Source organism: Strix aluco, chromosome 1 (genome assembly GCF_031877795.1).
Source record: "Strix aluco isolate bStrAlu1 chromosome 1, bStrAlu1.hap1, whole genome shotgun sequence".
NCBI lineage: Eukaryota > Metazoa > Chordata > Aves > Strigiformes > Strigidae > Strix > Strix aluco.
This window is the reverse complement of record NC_133931.1, coordinates 31,806,145-31,821,825: the sequence shown is the minus strand read 5'-3', so window position 1 is coordinate 31,821,825 and position 15,681 is coordinate 31,806,145. Positions and strand designations below refer to the sequence as shown.

The window sequence follows — 15,681 nt, the reverse complement described above, 5'->3', positions numbered from 1 at the left end:
ACGCTGTTGTATGCATGCTTGAATCTTGACAGGATTGTGGCTTTGGGAGGAGTAAGGTGCTATATAACACAAAGAAGACTTAATAGTTCTTGTCAGATAATGAAATCAGCACAAAATGCCCAGAACAAACAAAATTCTATCAAATAATGCAGATTTTAGGACCCGTAAGAGGAAGTGACTACAAGGACTGAATAAAATATTGTTAAGAAAACAACAGGAAGAGGCACAGGTTAAAAACCACAAACAAATCAAAACAGAAGACAAAGCTTATTTATTGTGTTTTATTCTGTCCGGCTATTGAATTTATATATAGATTTCAACCCAATTAATTTTGCCAGAATTTTTGAATTAAACTAATCTCATTGCAATGTAACATTTCCCATTTGACATCATTTACATGGATTTCCAATAAATTCAAAAGTTATTTGCAAATATATTAACCAGAGAAAATGGCAGAGCCTCTTTTAAAAGCTTTCAGAGAATACAGTACAGAATCTTAAGACTTTTTCTGCATATAAACAAGTAAATATTAGGATACTACTGTACATAAATAAAACCTGTATTTTATATTATTGACCTATGTTCTTAATTTTAGATAACTGCCTCATACGTTTATGTAGCATTTTTTCCCCCCTGGAATATTTACATAAATCTTGTCTACATTTACAGTAAATAACCATAATTACCTACTGTGCTTTCAGCAGCCAAAAGCTGAATTGGCTAGAAACATCAGATGAAGATTCTTGGAATAATAGTACGACTAAATTGCATCATCTTGTGTATACTACTACAAAATGTCGAGAGGAATTTCATGGCATTTATCAATTTACAAAATGCAACTTAGATTTGTGTTGGATCTGAACTGGTCTAACAGTAGCATAAGCCCTGCAGTTACAGTCAAGCTACAACTTACGGAACATACATTCTGCAAAACTACAGTATTTGTGTCTGCAGTGGTATTAATAAAACTATATAGATTTCAAACAGGTAGCAAGCCAAATAACCCATCACGTAGCAAACAAGCCTCAACTAGTGCCATCTTGGAAGTCTGCATGCACTGACTCCAGGTTTATATAGTTCATTTCTTCGAACTGCTCTCACTGCCTACAGATCTGAACTACACGGTATATTTAACCGTATCCACACTAACATAGCCAGAGACAGTTCTAATTCTCTCTTTTCAGAAGCTCATACTGGTTTGAGGATGATTTGCAGTTCTGCATCAGTAACCAGAGAATCAAATGGTTGTCCAGAAAACACAGTTTGTTGCTAGAACATTATGTGAGAGAACATTGATGGAAAATCATTCCAGTAATAAATATTTTATTCCATTATAAAACAATGGATAAAATAAATGAAAGTGTCTGTAATTACAGATATTTATCCACTATGTTCTAAGTATGCAGTGTTCTATATATAAAGCAATTTTATGCTGAAACTCCTATAGCACCCAGTTTAAAATGACTCCTACTGAGGCATGATTTTAATAATAGCTATTAGAGATAATTATCCATATACCAGACTATTTTTTGTTCCTATGGAAGTAATATTAATTCACTAACATAAAAGAAAGCAAACATATTTCACTGAAAATACAAAAAAAAAGTACCTAGCACCAAACCAAACTTCTTCTAAACTCTGTCTTAGGGTCCAATTGTGCACCCTTGTCTCATGCAAATAATTCTGTTTAAATAAAGTAATCCAGGTTTTTGGGTTTTTTCACTAAAAACCATCTGTGCAAGTCCGGATCTGCACATGGTACTTACATTAGTGCATCTACATTTGTCCATTTGGGGTTTATGATAGAACAAAAATGTGTATTTATAATTTATTTATTCATTTCATTTCTGTTGATATGGAGGCTTGATAAAAGATCAGCAAACTGAATCATGGTGGGGCAGAGAGGACTTGCCCCTGCCTCTTTAGGTTTAGGGAATACTGAGAAGAATAAACATTCCATCTGTCACCTGTGAGATTCTTGGCAACTTGTTCTTTAAATGTGACTCTTGTACTGTAAAAATCTTCCTAAACAGGTAGTCTGTGACATGAGTGAAGTGCAAGTGAACTTAGCTATTGTTCCTTTTACCTCTCTCTTCCTAGCTGCTGCGGTAGGCTATACCTGTCTTGCCCCAACAGTATGATGTTTTCTGGGCTTGCAGGTGGACTCTTAGCACACTTTCATCTAGAAAGACTAGTCAGACTGAGGAGAAGCAGCTCACATCCCCCTTTCTTACATTAAAGGGGTCAGGACTGTGAAGCAAAGGGCCATTCCTAAGTAGTCATCACCACAGGCCCCGCTGGAAATCATGAAAGTGGTACATGTGGAAACTCAGAAGCCACCAGAGTGATCCAGATGCTCATTCAAAGACTTCTCTGCTGGTAGGATGTTCTCAGGAGGAGGAGACCGGTTATGTGACTGTTTTCAAATAGCCTCAGAGGTAAAGAGCAAATTCCAGTATCCTCAGACATATGAGAAAGAAGGTTCTTGTGCTCTTAGGTGATTTTTTAGTAATACATTTAAACATTGTATCAGTTCACTTCTTACATACATCTTTCCATGTCAGCTGAGTGCTTGCAGGCTACAGAACTTATTGCCTTGAAAGAAAGTGAAGACTTCCACAGAAGTCTGCAAGACACGCTGTGATTTCCCCAAAACATCTGACTTACATCCAGGCTCCCAGATCTCACAGGCACATTGAAAAGGTCCCATTTAGGCGTGTTATGTGATGCAGTTTCTGTGCCTTCTGGACACTTGCCATATTTCATCAAGGACAAAAGAGATACTCAGATGGTGATGGCTGAACATGGTGGGGAGGAGCAGTTCCATAAATAAGAGGGTAGTCCAAATCCAACCTATGCTGAAAGTTAATATACGAGTCTCTTCGTAGACATTAGGAAGTCAAAACATCAGCACTGTCTTTTTTTTTAAGTAACAAGATCTGTAAGGTTTAAAACCCCCTCCCCAATATTACAAGATTAAAATGACAAGAGTTGGTAACATTGTCTTGTAGTGAAAGAAGCATTCTGAAATCTCAAATGAAGTATTTTGAAGTCATACTTGCATACTTACTTTGAAGTGATATTTACATACTTTGTAAATCATCTAAGCAGATCGCTGCATTATCATAAACTGTAGGAAATAACATAGCTGCCCTCTAAACTGAACAATCTCATATTTTCTGTAACAAACATATGCTAGTTAAAGTTAGACAATGAATTTGCAGAGACAGAAACCTTGTCAGACTGTGCTATTATAATAATAAATGAACATCATAAATGAAAGCCAATATTTAGGAATGTGTTTGGCAAGAGAGTACCACATGCAGTAGACAAGTTGCTGTGTAGTTAACAGTGAGCATCTTCACATTTGTAGAAACATCCTTATTTTTAGGCACTTTGCTGTTTGTAGTGACTGTCCTTCTGGCCAGTTTGAAACTGAAGACCTCCAGAAACAAAACCTCACAGCTTGAAAAAACAGAACTGTAAATTTTGAATTATCTATAGACCAGGCACAGGCCAATGGGTATGTAATACAAAGATAATCCATGCATTTGCTATAGAAGTTGAGGTGCTGGAGTTAGCTATGTGAGCAGGTCAGACCAAGTAGAGCATTAAATTGTTCTAGTGATTCTGCTTACAACACCTGATCTGTAACATTTAGAGTTTGCTTAAATAAATCTACATTGTGTAGAAACTCTTGCTGACCTTTGGCTTACATGTAAAGTAAGTTTTATCAATTAATCAATGGGAACCCTGTATTACAAATAAGCTTTCATCTTTCTGTTGTCCATAGGAAAAGAACAGTGTCTAGTGTATGTGACACCTTAATGCACTCCTGGAAAACTACCACCTAGGCAATTAATTTAATACTTTTGTTGTTTAATACTTTTTGTAAGCCTGGGATCTTTCATACTGACCCAACCAAAGGGGGTTCTCTCTTCCTGAAGAAAGAGAGCCCTGTGTTTTCATCTCTGTGATGTTCCGTCCAGAGCATTTATCTTTAGCATAATCCTCAACATATGTTGCTAGCTAGCAAGGGATATAAAAATACATTTTTTTAATTTTTTTTTTTTTTTTGAGGCTGAGATCTGCTCTGGCAATGTCTTCAGCCATGACCATCCCAAAAGAGATGCTACAAATCAACTTCCACACCAGGTTATGAAATCATATTAATAGCAATTATGCCTCCAGCTCCCAGGAAAAGAGCTGCCCTTGAAGGTCTTCAGCACACCACCACAGAAGCATCTGCCAGGCTGAGCATCTTTCTGCATTCTCCTGTTTTGCAGCAGACTACACAGACACCGAGTTACTTGTGAGGCACATAGCCTTATTCCAACCTAAATAAATAACATTCATCTGAAATAACTGGTGATTTGCCTAACAGCAAAAGTCCCTCATTGGAGTGTGGCCCAAATTAAAATGTTTGTTGCAGAAACAGATTTCTTAGAGTCATATTGCAAACAAATGTATATGCACAGTAAGAGACAGAAAAAAGTCCTTGAGCTGGGCCCTGTGATGTTTCCAATCCCACACTGCACAGAGGAGAGTCATTGTCTCTAACTGCTTTCAAGCCAAGGCACTTCTAAACACCTCTGGCCCAACCTAGGCTTGTTACACGTGATGACTCCATTCTGGTTACGTGTGGGATGAACAGGAGACAGGGCAGCACTGTCAGCCAGCCTTTTGTAGTCTGAGTAACACAGGTAGCGCTAAGTTCTGGGAAGCAGACAATACTAGAGAGAGCACTCTGTGTCACAGCTTTACATGTCAGCTTTCAGAAAGCACACTGAAACTGTTTATCCAGCATCTTATAAAAGCACCATTGAAAGGTTGAACAAAGAGCACCGCGTATACAGAATTGTGATCAAGACAGCAGACAGGACCTGTTCAGGGAGCCATGGAGAAGCACGCAGCCCAGAAGAATCCCTGCAGTATGGATTCCCTGAAGGCACGATAGACAAGGGCTTAGAGAACAAGGCAGCTGGTCCTTGGCCATTGCTACTGTGGGGATGGTCCAGCTCTGAGTGACTCATGAATATGAATCCCCACACCTACTCATCCCACATGCCGTGAATCCTGCTGCGTCTAAGCAAGCCTGAAACTGATATTAATAGAAAGACTGAAGCAACTAACTGTTCACAGTTGACATGAACAATGACCACCACCTCCCTGAATATTCGCTGTTGAAAAACTTAGGTTCTTCGAAAGAAGACTGATAATTCTTATTGCAAAGCTTAGTCATCATAGCTACATTACTGGGCTTTTCAGAGGATGTTTGTGAGAGACTATTGCTATTGTACGGCTAATTGAGGTCCAATACATTTAATGTGTCTCTGTAAAGCTGTTTCCAACTTAAACAAGTCAATGTTGGGGCTGTCCCTTTGTATTTTTGAGTTAAACAAACACAGTATGGAAAAGAATATGGAAGTACTAGCTACTTTGTAAAAAAGGCACTATAACTAATCTGTTGTAATTAGGTACACACCTGTGCTACAGATAGCTGTAAAGAATCTATTTCTCTCTGTGACTGAGAAAGCAATTCTGCACTCATCATGGTGGAAAGGGGCGACTGGTTTATGTATGGGGTTAGCACTCGTTTAGGTATGTGGTGAGAACAGTTCCCACAGGAGACACAGGTTCATGGAAGAGACATCCAAACTGCATTCCCTATTTCTACCAGTTTCCAGAAGGAAATCAGAAAAGACCTCTTCACTAGTGCATTTATACACACATTACAGCTTGTCTTGGCCTTACTGTGGCAATTTGATATGAGATCTTATTATATAGTTGTGCCAAAAAATGGAGGCAAAGAAATAAGACTGTGAAGCTTCCCCAGGAAAATCACCAGGTAACAAATACTTCATTTTGGATGTTGACATTTTATTTAGGGATATAGTGAGAGGAAAACATAGCAATGAAGAGACAAGCAGAAGATACTCCCTTTTCTTTACAGTCACATTAATCTATTTGGGGATTACTGTTGGAAAAGTCTTTCTATCCAATATATTAGTGAAAAGGAATCATTGGCAACAGCCATAAAGTAACAGATCTTACTTCTGGGAAGAGGGAACAGAAGTTGATTCTTTGTCAACAGATGTAATTATTCACTTAAGAACCTTGGACTGAATTCTAAAACATTTTTCTTTAGCATTAGACTATCTAATAGAGATTGTAGGGGAGTTATGGACTCCCCCATGAGTCCTTGCTCAAGAGGGTAATTCCTTTTTGTAGCTCTCAAGAATCCAATGTGCAAGGGGTCTCAATGACTGAGGGCAGATATGCATCCCACAAGCAGCAATCCAAAATCTGAGCTCCTTCCCCACCAGGCTGAGGGACTGGTGGGTGATGAAAAGGTTGTGACCGGCCTGAGAGTCATTTAAATGGGAAGGAATGTGCCAGCACCACAGGACTGCAGACATAGTACTAGCTCCCAGTGAGAGGCTGTATAAGGCAGGTTAAAACCAGAAACAAAAAAGAGAGGGGGAAGGATTTCACTGTGGAAAAGGGAAGTCTAGGGGTCTGAAGGAGCAGCTGTCAGAATGGGGGAAAGGAAGGAAGGAAGGAAAGAGCTGAGTCTTGCATCCCATCCTCCAAACCAACACTCTTAATCCTGCTCTGAGACTGCAGAGAGAGACTAGGGAGCCCTCCTCCTCCCTTTGACTTACTGATCTCGATGGGAGCACTTCTAGAGTGATGTTTGATTTTCTTCTTTTGCACCTTAAAATTTTATAATCAAGAGTTCAGTGTTATTCTTGCTATCATTAACTGACATTATCTCTTACCTTTAAACTGGTCTTGAAATTGAATCTGGTGAACCTGACAAACCTCATGTTGCTACTGTTTCTCCAAAAGCAGTCATCCATGTAATAAGACAATCCTTAAGGGATAACTACACCTTGAGATAACTACACCTTGGGAATTTCAGTTGAGGTATGCCTGCCATTAAGTTGCAGGAGTCAGACTGAGGACTACATATATAAACCCGTACCCCTGAGCAAGGAACAGAAAGCAAACACATAGTTAAAGACTTCAGAAATTCTCCAGACTTAGCACAACAGATCTTCTGAAACATGGTGCATCTTATCTTTGGCCTTAAACAGTGTGAAGTAGAAGGAGAGAACAGTCAAAGGTGAACTTCATAAATTCACATTCAAGGGAACAGAAATAGAAACTTTTTTTGAGGGAAAAACTCCAGAAAGGAAGACCGAAGTCAGCTTTAAAAAGCACTGCAATGAAGTGAAAGCAAAGGGTTTGCTGCAGCTGTGGAAGCATGGCAGCATGGTCAAGAACAAGATGGATGTACACTGGTCTGAACTGCTTCTCCTCAAAGGAAGAGAGTCATAGATCAAGTGTGCTGCACTGTCGCATGAGGTTAGGATCCATGATGTTTAAATCATCCTGCGGGCAGAATTTGACTGCACACTTGCACTGCTCCTCAGAGCTGTGCTACTTACAGGCGAAGCCCATAAATCAGTACACTTATTTCAGTTATGAGGTTATTTCTAATAAATGTGTCTAACCAGATTTGTGTTTGCTCTTTATAGTACCAAGTTATGTTGAGCGCTGGCCAGTGATCTGAGAAGGACTCAGTCTGGTATATCAAAACCCAGTACCAACTGAACTGAAACTAAACCTGGTTTTGCTACTATGGAATAAGCCAACCTCAGTTTATGTACTGTTTATTTCAAAATAAAAATAAACTACTCTTCAGGCACATGCCAGACATTATGTATGTGAATGTATTTGAATGTTACCAAGTTGGACTATATACTTGTGTCCAAATTACATGTGCATGCTTATATACATGGGGATATATGCACATGTGTACACATAACAGTGTACAAATGCATATCACACAATGCCAGTTCTCTGCTGTCGGACTATTCTTGTACTATTGTACTCTTAATTGTACTATTCCTGAAGAAAACAAAGTATCAGCGCAGTACCTACTTACTTCATCCAAGCACTGTACTTTGTTTTTAATAGTAACAGAATAATTTATCTTTGAAAAGCCAGTGGTTTTCACACTGCTTTTCAGAGCCCCAAGAAGTTCTTGGTTGCCCTCCTGCTCCTTTCAGCAGAGGAACAAGGAGGACCAGTGGCTATTCCAGACTAAATCCCCCTGTCTCTTCTGCCTCTTTTTTGCCCTTTGGCAGTGTTCTTTTACAAAGACTCCATTATTTTCAGCTTAAAAACAGCAAGGCATATTCCACATCCCTGTTTAAGAAGACCAAAAAAACCCCAAAATAAAAACAATTGTTCATTTACATAGTTCTGAAATAGGAAAAAGATTTAAAGGAAAACCAAGTAAAGCCCAAACAAAGAATGGGATTCCTTCTGTTACATAAAACAGTAAGTTAATCTACAAAACTTTGAAGATGACAGATATGTTGTAAAAATAAAAAATACTATCCACTCAACACAGTACATAAATCTTCCTATATAATAAACTAGATAAACAAAATATTTTCAGTCTTAAAAAAGGACAAAATTCTTCAAAAAATGACTCAACACTATAAAGGTTAGACTAAACATTATGCCAATCCATTCACTTGCACAACTTTTTGCAATATGACAATTGTCTGGTGTGTGTATATGTAGGTATATGTGTGCACGCGAGAGGAGCAGAGCAAGAACGCTAAGGGTGTCACCTGCCATTTTAAAGCGGTATTTCACAAATAAACAAACAAAAAACCTACAAATACCAGTACACATCTCAAATATTGCAAGTCACATTCTACAGCCCTTGACATTAAAAAAAAAGAAAAAGCCAACAGACTTAATTCAAGTACATTTGGAGTAGGTCCTTTGTGAAGTACTGTTTTTTGCACTTTAGTTGCAATGAATGTGGACAGAGCTCCCCAAAAGACACAGAAGTAAACACATCTTCCCCAGCCCTGAAAAGTAAGTCTGAGTTGAGGTACAGTGATCCATGATTTGCTCAACGTTGTGGATGCCCAAACTTGAATGAAAAATGATGCTTGAAAAACACTTTGAAGCCAGTGACATAAAATAATCTCTTAAAATGTACAGCTAGCTTTGTGTAAAGGCAGTCTTTTTGGTATGTAATCCTATCGGGACAACAAGCGTGGTACTCCTTCCCAAATTCTGGTCGTTTTGGAGTTAACAATAAAAAAGCCTTTATGTTGTCCTGGTCATCATTCTGACCTGACATACCCTTTCCCATGAGCCTCCATCCACCACCCAGAATAACCTAGCAGGTATCACACCCTGGCTGAAACGTACGCTGCTTCTTCACAACTTTTGTTCTCTACTTAGCTTTGTTCCTCAAAAGGAGAAGCACTTCTCTCTTCATGTTTCACACGTTCCTTTGAAAACACCAGTGGAGAAATCTGCCTGCTGGAGTCGTTAAAGTCTGGTGAAATCCCTGTGGTGCTGCAAGTCCCCTATGCTCTCATAGTCATTCTCTCCTGAAAGAGCAGTGTGGTTTGTGTTAGGCACAGACAAGGTCCTGTCCTCTTCTTGGCTCACTGACTGGATAGCTTCATAGTCAGGCTCCAGCTCCCCGTTTGGTCTGTCCACAGACTGAGGCACAGTGGTAGTATTTAGGGTGTTTTCAAAGTCCTTCACACTTGCATAGAGGCCACTGCAAACAGATGGGGACCTCTGAGATGCAATTTCTTGAATACAGGTGTAAGGAGAATCCAGTGCCTTGATGGCCTGTCCCGGCTTACTCACTGATGAGTACATGGCTGAGATCTAGGAAAAGGAGACACCTGCTGAGTATTTAAATATGGCATAAAGCTTGTGTGCCAGTTTGTACCCATTCCACCACAAGGATGTCGGTTACTTATGAAAAGACAGGATCTTGTAATAAAAATATATACTTTCTTACACAAAAAAAGGGATTTCTTACAAAGTCCTTCTTTTCTGGCATGCATTTATAAATTGATTTTCTTTTAAAAAAAAAAGCTTTATAAAATGCTTTATAAAATAAGTTTATAAATGTAAAAATTACTTGAACATAAATCCTCTGCAGGCAAATTAGACCCGGGACAACAGGGAATGACTTTGTGAGCAGGAGCTCTTGCAAATTTTGCCACGGTCCTGGAGCCAGCTTGGGCTCAATGGGGAGGCATGCATCAGGGGGATGATCAGGTTTAGCCACTGTAATGTAGGAGAAGGATGCTGTCTGATCTTTGGGGTTTTAAAAATTACTATTATTTTTAATGGTAGCAGCTACTTTTCTGTTTCTAGAGACACCTCAATAGGAGAATAGTTATTTGTTGTGTTTATAGGCAGGACCAAGGAGGCACCAAGTCGTGTGAAGAGAACATTAAAAATCAGGAGATAAATTACCCACACCAGAAAACAGCAAATAGTCAGTGCTGGTCTTGATACGTGAGGTCTGTTCTGTTGACTACACGCTGCCTACAAAGAGGAGCTGCATCTCAGTCCCTGCATATTAGAACTATAGACTAGAGACTGAAACCTCTCAGGTACTATAAACACAAGAGAGGGAGGAGGTGGTATGCTTAAACAAGTGCACGAAGGTGACCCTGAATGAAGAGGTGAAGGAGAAGCCCATGTCCACACATGTCCCTCCACTCAGGGCTCACTGGGGCTGGCACTGAGCACAGGGAGCCACTCTTGACTCCCTCTCCCCGACCAAGTGGATGCTACCCCTTGCACAGGGCAGATGGCTGAAATTCTCTGCACTGCTTCTCTGGTACTTAATATCGCAATTGCAGCATAGCTCTTCTGTTACATTTAAAGTCTTTCCCAAGCATGCAAGGCCACTCTGGTTTTGTATCCATCCATTTAAAATAGTAGATTGGCATGAAAATGCCTATTACCATTAAGCCACACTGACTGATGCAGATGAACCAGATCGCTTCTGTTAATTCTGTATTTTTAATTTTTTTTTTATGAAGAGAGACATCCAATTGCAGATGGCAATACGTCTTGCTTTTTACTGATGTCAGCCAACCAAACAAAAAACAGCTCTTCTGCTCATCCGTACTTCAGCCCTTTCCAGGATTAAATTACATGAACCCAGTTCAAGGATCAATTTATTCATTAATGTCTGGGAGCACTTCTCCCAGCAGAAGGCATTAGCTCACTCAGCTCATTGCCAAGTTTGTGTTTACTTTTATGTCCGGAGAACATATTTATAAATTGCATGGGTGTATTGGAAATGATCACAAGCAACCTTATTTCTGTTTAACTTTTCTGCCTTTGTTTCAATCTCCTCAATTTATTTGACTAGGAGACATTTTAAAGAACAGTTTATGTTCCAGTGCCTTTATTGTGCTTCCGTTTACTTCCCAGAGCCCCAAACACTGCATGGGGAAGGTATAGCATGTTTCAAAAGGCTGCTGATTATTATTCTTAAGTAGAGCTTGTCATCCAAATCAAGAAGCTGCCATAACGATCTGCTAATTGTGGCCTCCCATTATTTTCTGACACGATTTTTAAACCTACTGGCCTGATATAGCCCATATGCTAAAATACTTCTGATTTTAGGAATGTGGCAGTACAAACTCTGTGTAGAGAAACTTTGCCTTTCATTTTCCCTTCAGACAAATTTCACCTTTCTTAGATCCTGCTTAATCATGCAGAGTTTATGCTAATTTCTGCCTGAAAAAAGGTCTCTAGTTAGTTACTGAATTTTGTGCAAGAAACCTACCTCATCTTCTGTAAGAGATGGATCTTCCTCTCGAGACTTGTAAGACATCGAACTAAGCCTCTGTAAAAAAGCAAGCAAGAAAGAAAGAAAGAAAAAAGGCTCATTACTAGTCAACAGAGTGAAACCTATCATAAAACCCTCTCATTACAATCAGTACGTTATTTTTTATGGTCATTTGCTCACTAGTTCCATTTTACACAGCTAATATCCCTAATATCCAGAGTACATCTCTGGAGATAACAGCCCTGAGGTTAGTAGAGCTTTTTAATGTATCTTCTCTTGTCCTGACCTGAAAAGGGTAAAAATAATGTAATAGTTAAACTGCTTTGCTGTATCCCTACCTTTACACTTCTAATGAAGCAAGAAAGAACCTGCAAAGGCTTTTGAACAATTAAAAGTCAGCTGTTGTGGCACACTAGTTGGCCTTCCACATGATTTTCAGATATGCTTTTAGATGAACAGTACTCAACTGGCACCTTCCTGACAATTGTTATCCTTCATTCAGTGGATCCTGGAAGTGCTGCAAGGGAGATGCCATGTCCTCCTCCCACACGAAATGCAGCAGCTGTGCAGGGGTGCACAGCAGCACTGCCTCACAACCACTCAGACCGCGAATATGGAAAAGACCTGCTGCAACCCACCCTGAGATGGGCAGCTCAACCCTCAAAGCATCTGTCTGGATCCAGTTCACATAGCAAAGCTACTAAAGGATAGAAGGCTTGGTTTGCTATCAAGTCTTCACTTACAGCATGTAAAGTGTCATGTAGAAATCAAGTCATGAAACATTGGGGGAAAAACATTTTGCTCTTATGAAAAATGTCTTGGGACCTTTATGGCAACAAAGATCCCAGCTACCTCACAGCTACCTCACAGCACCTGTGTGATTCCTGCCCCCTGGGAGGAGCTTTGCTGGGCTTCTGCTCCACAGTGACTCAGATGGAGCCTTCCAGCACTGTTTGCAACTGGCCGTATTTTGGCCTTTTGTGCAAATTCTCCACCTAAAATACTGCAGACCTCCTCCAGTGCAGATCACTTCAGTGTAGAAGTAGAGCTATTTTTAGAACAGTCAATCAAACACCGCTTCCAGGCACATACTAGACACACAAGGCTTTTTTTTTCCACAGAGGCTCATTACAACAGATTCTTTCCTACTTCCATTTTTCTTGGTGTTTTTACTTCTGGTAAATACCAAGCTTCAAACCCCTGGGACACCTCTGATAAAGACCCTGACCTAAAGTGCCTGATGCTCCCCAGGGGGCTTCCCTCACACCCAACAACTCCCTTGCTTCTTTCTCACCGTCTGGAGAATGAACTCTTTAACCTGTGGTTTGGTTACTCACCCACAAAAAAAAAGGAAAAAAAAAAAAAGAAGTTCAAATGTATTTCTGTCCTTTATTAGATCTGCTTCACTACAGCAGCTCAGTTTAGTCTTTCTTATTTGCAGGATATTTTTTGTGTTGAGGAGTAAATTACTAATTTCATCCTCACACATTGAAACAAACGTGCTTGCAAAATTCTTCAGTGAAGTTATTTTCTCTCATCAGTGTGTCTATAAGCACCATGTGTCAGGACCCCTTCTACAGTTTCCCACTCAAGTACTGACGAATATCCCAAGGTGTTGGCAATCCTGGTCTTGTTTCCCTAGGACCTAGCGTTCTTTCTTCTAAATGTGAAACCTGTGACACATCAATTTTGAAGGATACTGTCATCTTGGAAGCTGAAAAAAATACTTGCTCCTAAACATTTTGTACCTAGAAATATTCTAAATTATGCCTGAAACCTCAACAGCAGCAACACAAACAGCATGTGTCCTTATTTGCCTTCCACTTTCCTTTTGTTCCTCGACAGCACTTGATTTTTTGCTCTTTGGCTCAGCTGCTGCTCCTGACTTGGGCACTAGAACAAGAAGACCATTCTCCTCTGGTGCATTTGTAAGAGATGCTTTGCCCATCCTCAGGCTACACAAGTCTGAAATCAGATGGCAGCAGCCAGATGTACACACGGAGAGCATATCTACCAGTGCTCACTCTGGAAAGACCTGGGTGGAAAAGGAGATCTGTACTTCCTTTTTTTTTAATTAAAAAGCAAGAACTAAAGAAAAACTATTCTGCCTCTCCAGTTTTATTAGAAGAACGATGCTTAAGTTTTTCCAGGTGATAGAGGCCTATAAGAGGCCTCGTGCTATTAAAGGTGTCTTTCTTCACCAAAACCTTCCAAAGGATTTGACTGGGCCACAGCCAATAACCAATTTAGATAATTAATTTTCACCTGTTTATTGCATGTCTGATCTTGAAATGATCCTTTATCCTTTTCATGCCATTATATACTGGAACAGTCTCTGGTTTGGTCTACCTAGCTCTCTCTCAGATGAGTGTGCTTCAGGAACTGGCATGGGCTGGGGATCATCGTGGCTGCCCTCTTTTACAGGGTGAGACTGAAGAAGCCTGGACACAGTTTGTTCTCTGTCTGTTGTCAGGTTCAAGTCTCAGTTACATAAGTAGCCTCCCTGCCTGTCCATTCTTTGTGCCTTACTAAAGCAAAGCCTAATTGTAGTGAGAGACACTTGCATGACTGACGCCCAACCTCTCTCTTCATTCAGGGTCAGGGCAGAAGGTTGAAAAGTTTGGGATATGGATGTCATGTTAAGCAAGGCAGCTAAGTAGCCTCACAAGAGAGGAAGCACAAAGAGAAACCCATGGAGTCTGTTTAACTAAAAGAGTTGTCAATATAACATACATTTCCATAAACATATCGGGTTTGGTTGCCACATCAGAAAAAAAAAAGCATTGCTCTGTATTGTTTGAAGCAGCAAAAGAGACGGAAAAATTATCATCATCACAACAGAAAAACAATCCCACAACCACCTCCCCACACAATGCCAACAATAATGACATTTATATATTCCATCAATTACCATTTCCAACTCCGCTGCAGCTGTAGCTCTCAAGGACAGGACAGGCGCATGCTTCGATGCATAATGCATGTACCTAGCAGCGAACGCGGGAATGATCTGATGCTGCCGAAGCTTTAGCTCAGAATGGCTTTTGCTCTGAATAAATTTTAATTAGACAAACACCTTTTTTCTGGCACTTAGGGGCCTGCATGTGTCATCTCTTGATTAATCCTTCAAAACCTGAACCATTTTAATCAATTCCCTCTCCTTGCAGTTACTGACACTGTATACGTGGTGTGCTGGGGAGCTACAGAGCAGCAAGTGCTTTTCCTTTGTATCGGTGCCTGGGAAATACAATGATTTTCTGCAAGTCTTTTCACACCTGGTAGGAAAGATGTCACTGTTATGGAAAGCTGTTTCTCTAAGAGTTTAATTAGAAATTACATATGGACTGAACTTGGGAGGGGGGAATGTTGGTGGATTATTGCTGACAATCACATCTTAATTTTTTACTTAATCAGCTAGTTATTTGTAAGAATGTGGACTGAAGAGTCCAGACAAACAATTTTAATATTACAAGTAGTCTTCAGTTTATTCATTTTGACTCTGTTGTGCTTTATAGGTGACATGGTTAGTCAGTTATTTAACAAAGTATTTTTCTGCCCTCTGTCTGGATTACTGAAATACTTCAAATAAGAGAATAACCATAAACAAGTAGAAATACCTCAGCTCTGCTCTGATCTTTCAAGTAAATGTTTACATTAAAATGTCATATCACATCTTAAGAATTTTTTTGCAATGTTCATCAATACCTGTTATTGATGACTCAGACACCAAAATTATATTAATCTGCTAAAATCGCAGTTCTTTCATTAACAATTAATAATAAGTTATCTAAATTAGTTCTGAAAAATCCAAACTCAACAGTTCATGAAAACTCTGTGCAATGATCTGAAAGCATCCTTAAAATTAATTATGGTGAAAAACTAAAAATGGGAAAATAACTTGTTGAAAATGTCATCATTCTATTTTTTAACGAGTTTACCACTAACTTGTCCCTAGGCTGGCAGAAAGAATAAGCAGCTGAGAAAACATAACTTTTGGCCATGATTTCAGCAGGTGGAAATTCATTACTCTG

General features: G+C 39.6%; 1 protein-coding gene across 4 annotated transcripts in view; it reads right to left on the bottom strand.

Moving 5' to 3' along the window:
- Positions 1-254: 254 nt before the first annotated feature.
- PAG1 (phosphoprotein membrane anchor with glycosphingolipid microdomains 1) overlaps positions 255-15,681 on the bottom strand; it is a 116,049-nt gene continuing 100,622 nt past the window's right edge. For all 4 annotated transcript variants that reach the window (XM_074816830.1, XM_074816835.1, XM_074816848.1 and 1 more), the window contains 2 exons: positions 11,651-11,710; positions 255-9,720 (listed from right to left, as the gene is read on the bottom strand). In XM_074816830.1, the coding sequence (XP_074672931.1) occupies positions 9,370-9,720; positions 11,651-11,710 (411 nt within the window). In that variant the 3' untranslated portion in view covers positions 255-9,369. The remainder of the gene's footprint in view (positions 9,721-11,650; positions 11,711-15,681) is intronic.